Here is an 11,093-nt window from a genome sequence, read left to right as displayed (position 1 = left end):
CTTCATCATTCTGTCCTCCTGGTGACCTGTTCAGGCTGACAGCTCATGCCTGGTCCAGTTCTGCTGAGTCCCAGCTTTTTCTTTCATAGCTTAATCATCAGGATGACGATTGGTCCATTTCTAGCTCCAGGATAGTTCTCAGCTTCCCTACATCAGCAATACTCTACTCTTAGCTAAACAATGCTCCTTTAATGAAACTTTCTGGGGACTGGAGTCCTAACGAAAACCAGCTAAGCTAAGAAAATCTCAAAACCATAAACTTCCTAACTATGGAACAGCTAAATTATAAAACTCAGGGGATGGCCGAATCTTCTCTTAAATACGGTACATCCCCTCTTCACTCCTCTGGGCTGGCGGGGCACCAAGGCCTCCTCAGGCGCAAGCGTCTCCTCTCCAATCTTCCTGCACTTGCTTGGCTGAGATGATCAGAGCAGCCAGGCTGGAGGCAGGATCGCCTGAGGTCACAAATGGATGCTGCCCAAAGGAAAAACACAACCAAAAGGAACCATGACTTCCCAAGATCACGTCCAACAGGCTCAAGCAGGGCTCCTCTGCTACCAGGAAGACGCGCAAAGAGGACCGAGGGCACCATCTGCCCCTCCGCCTTCCGCTCCCGGACCTGTCTCGCCCAGGCCCACGTGGCCCACAGTCCTCTTCGGCCCTTCATGCAGGTGTCCACAGCTCGCAGGGCTTTTTGCCGCTTTGCTTTTTCTTACCTTCAGGAGTTCCTGGGCAGACCAGCGCCTGTCCTCGTCTGTCTGCAGGCAGCAGCGGAGAAAGTCGCGCAGGAGAGCCGAGTGGTGCCTGGGGTTTTGCAGTTTTGGGGCCCCGTTCCTTTCTATCAGTTCAAAAACCTACCAAAAAGGGAAGCGGACACTCTACCTGCTCCTTTCCTAGCCACAACAGCTCTCTCTGCACAGAGCCACACTTTGAAGCTGCACCTTACCCTGAGACGGGGTTCCCTCTGGTAAGGAGCTTCCCCTTCCACCATTTCCAGCCCCACGATCCCCAGTGACCAGATGTCCACTTTGGGGCCGTAGGCTTCTCCTCTCACGACTTCTGGCGCCATCCAGCTGGGAGTGCCGACGCTGGAGCTGCACTTGTCGTGCTCAGGGGTGAGCTGAGCACAGAGGCCAAAGTCAGCTGCGGAGAAAAACAAACCCTGTCAAAGCCAGCTACAACTGGCAAACCCAGCCAAAGAATTGCCCGCTCAAAGCCTGACAAGGCCACGGTGAATCTAGCTGGAAAAGCAGCAGTGCTCTGCTTCCGCGGGGCTGTAGCCAGGGAAACAAGGCATTGGCCTCTTCAAAAACGCCCTCAGGTTTGGCGCACTGGCCAAGCAGTGCTTCTGGAGAACTGGCAGTTACCCCAGAGCAGCCCCAGAGCGCATCCCGGGAACGCTGCGCCGGACCAAGGATACCCACCCAGTTTGACAGATCCGTCCGTGCTCACAAGAATGTTGCAGCTTTTGACGTCTCTGTGGATGACTCGGCGGGAATGAAGGAAATGCAGTCCTTGCAGGCACTGAGAGAGAGAGGAGAAAGGGAAGGGTGAAGGTTCAGGACCTGATTTCATCCCGCAAGAAAGGAACGGGCTGGACGAGAGTGACAGCTTTCTCAGGGAATTGGGAGCCAGGGCGCAGCATCCTAGTGCTGTCAAGAGGAAGAGCTTGCTGCTTCAACACTCTTACGCGTGTTCTATCTTTCCAAGCAAAGGCACATCTGAGCTTCCAAAAGCCCCTCCTCCCTTCGGTACGTAGCGCGTGCCCTTTGGCTGGGGGGCGGCATGGCAAAGATTTTCTTGGTAGCCTTGTGGCAGCAGAGGAGGAAGCAGCACGTTAGACCTGTTCCAGAATCCAACGCCATCTGGGCTGCAATGCTATCCTTTGAAGCTGAGGACATCTCCTTTGCCCTTAGCTTGAAATTCTGCCACCAGCGTTCAGGCTTGGAGCGGCAAGGAATGCAGGACACACAGACAGGCTCCAGGCAAACGTTGAGAGGCAAAGCTGGCAAGAGGAAACAAGTGCGACACAGCGAGCGAGCCAGCGAGCCAGCGAGCGCGAGCGCCCCAGCACAACGGCAGCACGTAAGAGTGCGAGAACGGAGCCTAGGAAGTGCGGGGACACTGGCAGGCAGTTGGCTTCAGATGTTCTTTCTTCTGCGTGTCGTGACAGCAACAGCAAAGCAAGGCCGTGAGCAAGAAATCTCTGCTGTTCTTAACCACCAGTTGACAAGGGCCAACAGGCCAGGGGAAGCACAAGCGGCATCCCTCACCTCCCGACAGACAGCGCCTATCTGTCCTTCCTCGAGGTACACTGCCCCGACTACATCATACAACGTGCCGCCGTCCATGAACTCCATCGCCAGCCAGAGCTCTCCATCGACCAGGTAGCTGAAAGAAGAAAAGCCCGGCATGGAGAGAGAGGACCTGGGCACAGCCCAGTCACCCGAGGGGCTGACCCAGCTTTCTGGAAGTGCTCTCCAAGCTGCATTTGCCAGAGGAGATTCTTGCAGACCAAGTGCAACCTCCTCCCACGCACTGGAGGAGAGAAATCCTAAACAGCTCCATTTTCTGCCAGTGACCAAAGGGGTTTGCCACTTTGGGCTTGCAGTATCCTAAAGGAACACTGACATGAGAATAGCCCCACCTGTCTAAGTAGGACACAATATTGGGGTTCCTACTGTCCCTCATGGCCACGATTTCATTGACAGCCAGCTCCTCGGACATCTCCTCTTGAAGAGCCATTTTCTTGATGGCCACCTAAAAGGACATTGAGAGACCGTTGACTTGAGAAGCCGCTCGTCGCACGAGATCCCCAGGAACACGCAGCGAGTGCTTGTGCAATGACGCAGCCCAGCTGTGCCAAAGGGCAGAGCTTAGGAGAAGGACCGAAGCCCGTCCCAAATGCCGTCTGCAGGCTGCTGAGCCTAGGCTGTGCTTCAGAGGAGCAGCCTCTGCCGCAGAGATGGAGCGGCCACCCAAAGCTCCAGCCAAGGCTCGCAGCCGCGGCGAAAGCGCTCCAGAGCTGCAAAATCTGCTGGGGGCATTGACACTTTACCTGTTGTCCTGTGCTGGCGTCGAGGGCTTTATAAACAGCTCCAAAACCCCTAGAAAGAAAACGGCAGCAGAAAAAGCCCTTTAGTCCCTGGCGGTGAAAGCCAGCCTAGGCGGGAGATCTCCCCAGGCTGCCTGGAGCATTTGGAAAACGCCTGGCTGCAGCGCCTCCCCCGCCAATAGCACAAGAGCCCAGCAGCCCTCTGCCACGCAGGGTGTCCAGGAGAAAACTGAGGCCCAGTGTGAACACCAAGGGCTGCTACAAATCTCCAAGGCACACGCCCGATTGCTTCCGTTCCCAGCCTAAGGGGGACCCTTTGGAAAAACTGGAGAAGAAGAACTTGGAAAACTCTGCCTTTGAGAAGTGTTATCTGCCAGCTCTCGGGTGACAAGGTGCTCTGGTAGGCCGGCAGGGGCGGGACATCTTCCAGGCCCTGCTCCTTGCTGCAAGCAAGGCAGACCTTGCCAGCACCAGGTTGTCTTTGATGATGCCTTCTGACTGCTCTGACTGAGCAGTCCTGAGAGGTGGCAGGAAGGTAAAGCCGGAGTCTGACCGTGTTCGCAGCTTGCCTGACTTCACGCTTGACGCTGCACCGGCCAAATGACCGGGCCCGTGGTTTTGCGTAAGGAGCAGGCGTCAGACTTACCCTCGTCCGAGTTCTTCAAACGCCGAGTATTTCCTCCTCGGCTCGCCCAGACTCACAATGCTCCCTGAAAGACAAAAGCAGTGCAAGGTGCTCACTTTCAAAGGGAGATGCCGCTCCCCAGACGATCCAAGATGCAGCCCCACTGTCGGGAGCTCTGTGCCCATTGCAGTCACTTGGCTTCCAGCCGCTGAGAACAGCGAGCGGGAGGGCCATCTTCTCCGCCTTTCAGCAGCTGGCCTTTCCAAGAAGGACTTCACGGCTCTCAAGCACAGCAGCTCATGTGATAAGCCAGAACGAAGGGCCTTTAGGAACTGGGCCCTCCGAGTTAAGGAAGGGCCTCCGCGGCCTCTGCAGTGGCACCTGCCGTCACCGGCAGGGCCACTTAGGAGAACAGTGTGCAGCAGTGAGAGGAGGAGCGAGAACAGTCGTAAAAAGGGCAGCCAGAGAAGAGCTGGGGCCCGAGAGCTCCCTGGGGCCCAGTCACCCGCTAGGTGCCAGCCTTCTGCTCAACAGAAACAATCTCTGCTTTTGTCTTTGGCACAGAGGGCAGCCCAGGAAAAGTCAAGCCAGTGCCAGCTGCCCTCAGAGGCAGCGGGAACACGCCGAGCGCTCTCTTGCTGCCTCAAAGCACAGCAACAGGTTCTTGGAGGGAGGCCTAAATGCCTCTGTGACACTAAAGCGAGGAGGAACTTCAGAGACCCGCAGAAAACACACCGCTCTGGCAGACCAGAAATACACCAGACGTACTCAGTCTCTTCAGGCTCTGCTCCTCTCTCATCTCCGGCTGCTGGGCTGGGCTGCTGGACGAAGTGCTGGCACGTGGGGGAGTGCTGGCTGCTGCAGAGCGCGCCGGTGAAGCGGCACGTTGGACGGCAGAGCGCGCGTCAAGAGAGAGCTGGGACAAGAAAGGATTGCCCGTCAGAAAGGCGGCTGGCACAGATGCCCTGCAGAGCACACGGCAAAAGGAAGGCTGTCAGCCACCGCCAGGCCTCTTTGGCTGGGGGGGTTTTGCATGTCCCCTTCTCAAAGGCAACGGGCAAAGCCCAAAGGCTGCTGTGATACAGCAGCACATGGCCAGGTTCATGCTACATTTTATCGATTTTCTGCAAGACCACTGCAACAAGGTATTGACGAGCTTGCAAAGATCCAGCAAGAGGCGGGAGCAGGGCCCCAGAGCCTTGTTGCTTTCCTCCTGCTGTGTTCCCCTGGGCAATGAAGTCACCCTCGAGTGGGCATGGTAGCGTCTGACCAGAAGGCCAGTCTGCTCTACGTTGTGCCTGAAGCTAATTGGTCCCTCCCAGGGGCCAGTGTCTCCTAAGTATCCTGCAAGGCTCTCAACTGAGTCTTTGGACCGTCTCTGTCCACTGACCACGGGGAGCCTGCACGGACACCGTGCACCGAGGGGCTCACTTCTACGCTGGCAACAATTGAAAGGCACAATGCTGCCTCTCGTCTGATCCCAAAGACATTCTCAGGCCCTCTCAGCGTCCCAGCAAAATGGCGCTCAAATGGGAAAGTTCAGAAGCCATTTGCCAGGGGTGCCTGGCCTGGCTGAAGCAGCACTACGTCATGGCAGGCACACAGCCCCCAGCATCTTCAGGCACGAGCGGCAAGGGCTGGCTCGTCAGAAACTTGAAGCTCGGCCCTCCACCAAAGGCAGTGCCAACCACAGGCGCCACTTACTGGCTCTGCACGTTCAGGCCGTGGATGGACACCAGCTGGAGGCTTCTTGTCATTTGGCTCCTCTTCCGCATCTTCCTCAGCAAGAGAGGGAGCCAGAGGAGCTGCTGACCCTGCTGGTGAGCCCTGCAGACAGACAGCAGTGAGAGGGACAGGGAGCAGCCAGTCCTTTAGGAGCTGCTTTCTTGTCAGCTCCGTAAGCTGCTTTCTTTTCACCCAGACTAAGGGGAAATCAGAAACTTTGATCAAAGTGGGATTCTGAGTCGTGAAATTCACCCTCTTAAGGTGGGCAAATTAGGTGGTGCTCCGTCTTGCTGTGCATTTGATCCTCCACCCTGGCTAGAATCAGCAAGACACCTTTGGCCTGCCACACTTGCCTTTCATCTCTTGAAAGGCTCTTCAATGGAAAATTAGGAAAGAGCCAGTGCTCCCTTTGCTGCTGCTGATGCCAACACCGACTTGGCCTTTCTTTCCGCCTCCCAGGCTGGCACTCTACACTCTACCACAACAGGCCAAGCTCACAGCTTGCCGCACAATTCTTACATGCCAGCAAGGTCAGAGGTTCCTTTGCCACTCACCAAAGGACGGGCTTGTCTCCATCCGCGTGTGAGGTGACCTGCAGAGAGCAAGGCAAAAGGAACCAGATGCCGTTAGAAAAGTGCCTGTGCTGGGGAGTCCCACAGGACAAGTCAGTCCCAACAGAGAGCATTTTCCTTTCCCAACATCCCTCCAGGAGCAACACAAGATTTTCCCACTGCAAGCAAGAGAACAACAAGGACACTATACTAGGCTCTCTCTACTTTTGTCGCTGAAGAAACAGAAACACGATCACAGAAATGCCAAGTGGCCTTTAAGTCAGAGCTTCTGTTCTGCCCAACAGCTCAAGCAGCTTTTTCCTCTTCTCTTTTCTGCAACCTTTCTTTTCTGGTTTTTTGTTGTTGTTGTTGTTGTTGGGTTGTTTTTAATTTGGTTTTTGTTTGTTTGTTTGTTTTTTAAATAAATTGCATGCACTAATTCCCATCCATTTGCTGCAAATGATCCCCCAGGAAAGCTTCCACAAAGGGCCCCATAGCTGTGGCGGTTCTCTTCTAAAGCAGCCCAGGAACAGCTCCTGGGTTCAGGAGCAAAGCCTAAGCGGTTAGGAGCTTGCACTTCATTGCCAAGGGAATTGCTCTCTTGGCACACTGTCAAGGGTCATAGCAGAGAGCCAAGGCCTCTAATGGCAGGATTTGGAGCAAGAAAGTGCTTTCCCTCACTCCTGGGCAAGTTTTAGAAGTACTTGTGAGGCTCCCTGCCAGCCTGCAATTTGCAGTTGTCTCGGCTGAAGCAGCAAGCTGAGGAAATGACAGTGTCCAATGCCACGCGCTCTCCCGTGGAGGGAACGCAACCCCTGCAGGTTACGTTGCAAATACTCTCCAGCCGCCAGCGAGTGCAGACACCCCCTTTTTAGCTGATGCTGTTGGCAGGAGCTTTAGCAAAGGAGCGGCACCTTAATGGCACTTTTGCTCCCAAATCTGCTTCATCACTACAAACGAGCATCAAGAGCAAAGTGAAGCAAAAGCCGTGTGATGGCTACCCCCAGGATAAACCTTTACTTACGAGTCAGGTGGGTCAGGAAGTAGCCGGAATACGCCACAGAAAAAACCGTGCAAACCGCGGCACAGACTTGCCCGATCATTCTAGCAGTGCTGTGCGGGTTTGCACACTGAATGCCACCCGGGGGAAAAACCAAGACTCCTCTCGGGGTGCAGGCCGTCTGCTGAGAACGCCTCAGTCACGAGGGTCCTCCTGCAGCGAGCGAGCCAAAGAGCTGCTCTGGACAAGGAGGCCTCGCGCGCGCCGGGACAACGTCGCGCTGACAGCACTGTGATGTGGCCCGGCTCCCTTGACGTCACAATAGCAGCCGCTCTGGCTCTGTTGGCGTAGTTACGCCCGGCAACCGAAATCTTCTGTACAGCTGACGCAAAAGAAAAGCCTGGGAAGATCTCCTCAGTCATAAAGCAGGAGAAAAAATCCTTACCGTCCATAAGCCAGTGCTCAAGGCATCCCGGGGTAACTCCGAAAATGCACCGATCCAGCAGGCCCCCAAGAAATCCAAGCAAACGTGGCTTTTCCTCCCCAAGGCTTTGACTAAAAGCAAGTGTGCTTGTTCCTGCTGGCATCTTTGTTGCTTCTGAAAGCCCTAACTGCTTTGATGACATTTAGGGGACAAAAGAAGCCAAGGAAATCAGTTTCCAGGAGTACTGCAGTGCGCAGTTGCCTCTTGAGCACGTAGGTGCATGCTGACCTTTGCTTGGACTCACTTTGGAGCCGGACCTCCCTTTCTGGCAGGGAGGTGTTGGCTTGTCTCCTGACACAAAGCTCCTCTCTTCCTGCTTGCTCTTTCTTTGGCACCTTAACGTCGGACAACATGCAGAAGAGCTGCGCGCTGATTCTCGGGCTGCCACAGTTTTGTTGTGTTGCAGCTCTGGCAGCAGCCTGCGGCTACCGCTCTGCGGTGGCCTGCAGGTGCCGAGCCCAAAGAAGGCCCGTTTCAAGCAGTCAAAAGCTGCAGCCTCACAGATGTTTGCCCAGGCTCCATGCTCCCTGTAAGATTCCTTGCAGACATTTGGATAGCCACATCCCAAAGAAAATGAGATGCAGTCATTCCCTTCTCTGTCAAAAGCTCCAGTTAAAGGCAGGAGCCAGCTTGAAAGAGGAGAGCAAGTACTGAGTGGGAGAGGGAAACGAGTGCATGCAACTCTTCTGGAAACCAACTCTGCTTGCCCATGCACGAATGACTCCGGGCTTAGCTCTCTTTTCTGGTGACTCAGCACAGACACGTCCTGTCTGCTGGGGGACAACTGCTGCAGTGTCTTTGAGGAGCTTCACACTGGGCTCTTCACACGTCGGATGCTGCGGGTGCCATTTGAAAATCGATGCAATGGCTGAAAGGCCCAGCTGCACCTTGAAATTCTGTTGCTGAAAAACTGCAGTAATTTACCAGGGTAATTCCCCCAATTTGAAAGCGTCTCGTTTTCCCCATCTCCTAGAGAGCTAACGTCAACCAGCCAGTTGTAGAGCTTACAGAAGGAAGAATGAGGCCTTAGCAGGGAAAGCCGAGCGTAGGCCCTCGGACTCCCTTGAGCAGAGCGCGTTAGTGCCCCAAAAGGACCAGAGAGGGAAGCGTTTGGGGGACGTGCCATTTCAGCCCTCCTTGGCTCTTGGATGCCACGTGACCGCCAGGAAAGGGGAACAAGCGGGGCCTGCTCCCTCCTCCTGCCCCTCCCTGAGGGGCGGCTGGCGCTGGGGGATGCCAGGGCACGGGGGGCGGGTGGGGGGGCAGCATCTCCGCAGGGCGGGCGGAGCGGGAGCAGCCACGGGGCGCGTGGGGCGGGGCAGGGCCCCTCTGTGAGGGGGGAGAGCCTTGGGCCGCTGGGAAGCAGCGCAAAGCCATGAACAGGACAGCCCGTCCAGAGCGCACGGCTTCGAAGGCGCTGTCCAGCTTAGGCCCAGTGTGGCAAGGAAGGGAATCTTCCAGGGTTCTGAAGGTTTTACAGCCTTTTATTGCCAGTCCTGCTGAAACCAAGGGCTGAAACCAAGGGTCTTCCAGCTACTTCTTCATCTTCATCTTCATCTTCATCTTCATCTTCATCTTCATCATTCTGTCCTCCTGGTGACCTGTTCAGGCTGACAGCTCATGCCTGGTCCAGTTCTGCTGAGTCCCAGCTTTTTCTTTCATAGCTTAATCATCAGGATGACGATTGGTCCATTTCTAGCTCCAGGATAATTCTCAGCTTCCCTACATCAGCAATACTCCACTTTTCACCACCGTCACCTCTCGCCGCTCTCTCGGTGCAACTCTTCAGTGACACGGGGCTGCGGAGATTCCCTGGTGTGGGTCTTTTATTGCATTTTATTCTATTCTCCCTACTGTTTTTTTCTATTCTCACCTCTCACCCTCCTCGGCACTGCCCTTCTGGCCACACCCGACAGCGCCCGTCCCGCCGTGCGGCTCGTCAGTGACACCGGGCGCCGCGGACATCCCGGTGCAGTTTTTTATTCTCTTTTACTCTGTTCTCTGTATTTTAATCTACTCAACCTCCGCCCGTCCCTCGGTGCAGCTCCTTCAGACGCGGGCGGGGGAGACGCGTCTCGGTGCGGCTCTTCTCTTCTCTTCTCTTCTCTTCTCTTCTCTTCTCTTCTCTTCTCTTCTCTTCTCTTCTCTTCTCTTCTCTTCTCTTCTCTTCTCTTCTCTTCTCTTCTCTTCTCTTCTCTTCTCTTCTCTTCTCTTCTCTTCTCTTCTCTTCTCTTCTCTTCTCTTCTCTTCTCTTCATTTCCTTATGTTCCCAGCCCACCCGTGCCGCGGAGCGACTCCTTCAGGGACCCGGCGTGGCACAAACCCCTCGGGGCGGCTCCAACAGAGCCCCGCCCGCCGCCGCTCCCCGAGGCCTCCCCGCTGCTCCCTGGCCATCGGACACCGCAGGCCGACCTGGCCCCTTCTTCTTCTTCCTCTTCCTCCTCCTCCTGCCGGGATTCAGCCCCCGCCGCCGCCCGGCTCCTTCTGCCGCTCCTGCCCGGCACGAAGCGGCGCTGCTGCTGACGGGGCCGGAGCGCGGCTGCCCCGCGACTGCCCCGCGCCTCAGGGCCGGGCCGGGGAGTGACCGCACGGCTGGGGAGGGACCCCCGCTGGACACGGCAAGGATTCCTGTCCCTCCGGGGGAAGCACGGACTCACCGAAACTCCCATCCCTTCTCCGTGCGCCGCTGGCCAGAGGAGGGAGGGAAACGGGGATTGCTCTGGAGTTTTACATTCAATCCTTACAAAGCAGAGTCACAGATGGAGCTCCGCTTTCAGCTTCAAACGAGGGAATCCAACGGGAGCGCTGGCGCTTCTGTAACCTCAAGCTGTTCCTTGATACTCGACACTTTAGTTCTGGCCATAGGAAGCCCTTCAAGCAGCAATGGCTCTCCCAGGCACTGGTTTCTGGCTCACACCCAGCTCGGAGCTTGGACAAGGAACCCAAAGTCCCAGGAGAAGAAGCTCTGCTGTTACTTTCTTTATTCAGTTCTTTTTATTATATTTTAGATATCATCTATATTTTACTGGATTTTTTTCTTTTTCTAAAATCTTGTGTTTATTCTCTCTTTGCCCCCTCCAGCCCTTGTCCCCCTCCCGGAGGTTTGTGGGGCACTGCTGTCCCTCAGCCCTTCCTGCCCCGGCACCCGCGGCCGCTCCGGTGCCCTCAGGCCCCAGCTCAAAGCGAAACCACAAAACCCTCTGGAAAGAAAGCCGGTCTGGGGGAAAACCCTGCAGGGGGAATTGAATGCCACGGACAGCGATTGCTGAGAGTTGGAGATTCCAAACACTCCAAGGGGCCGGAGGGAACCACGCTGCGGCCTCGGGGCCTCCCTGGGGCACTGCGGGGACCCCCGAGCAGAGCGACTCTTCCCGCTCCCCAAAATCCGCAGCTTTGGGTCAGCTGAGGAAAGGAGCTGGAAAAAGGGTCTGGAAAGGGGCTGGAGCCCGAGGGGACCCCTCAGCCTTGGCCCGGAGCAGCCGCAGGAAAATGCCCCGGAAACCAAGGAAATCGATGGAAGTAATGAGGAATTTTTGAACTCTTTCCGCTGCTGTTTCCAGAAAGTCCCGGCCGGATCCTGCTGGGAGGAGCCGGGGATGGGGTGGGGCCTCAGGGCTTAATTGGGGAGAAAAGTTGAACTGGGGCAAGGAAAC

The 11,093-nt window shown here is 55.9% G+C and overlaps 1 protein-coding gene across 1 annotated transcript; it reads right to left on the bottom strand.

Moving 5' to 3' along the window:
* Window positions 1–372: 372 nt before the first annotated feature.
* Window positions 373–7,059, bottom strand: LOC138101415 (serine/threonine-protein kinase PAK 3-like). Its single transcript, XM_068999218.1, has 12 exons — window positions 6,981–7,059; window positions 5,960–5,997; window positions 5,385–5,507; window positions 4,449–4,596; window positions 3,702–3,765; window positions 3,059–3,107; window positions 2,648–2,760; window positions 2,274–2,391; window positions 1,425–1,524; window positions 947–1,143; window positions 717–854; window positions 373–474 (listed from the first exon to the last, which is right to left on the bottom strand). The coding sequence occupies exons 1-12, from the start codon at window positions 7,057–7,059 to the stop codon at window positions 373–375; spliced, it is 1,269 nt and encodes a 422-aa protein (XP_068855319.1).
* Between the last annotated feature and the right edge of the window lie 4,034 nt (window positions 7,060–11,093).

The sequence above is a fragment of the Aphelocoma coerulescens genome, unplaced genomic scaffold, assembly GCF_041296385.1.
Source record: "Aphelocoma coerulescens isolate FSJ_1873_10779 unplaced genomic scaffold, UR_Acoe_1.0 HiC_scaffold_291, whole genome shotgun sequence".
NCBI classification, from domain to species: domain Eukaryota; kingdom Metazoa; phylum Chordata; class Aves; order Passeriformes; family Corvidae; genus Aphelocoma; species Aphelocoma coerulescens.
The sequence above is the reverse complement of the archived record's forward strand: the minus strand, read 5'-3'. Positions and strand labels throughout refer to the sequence as shown.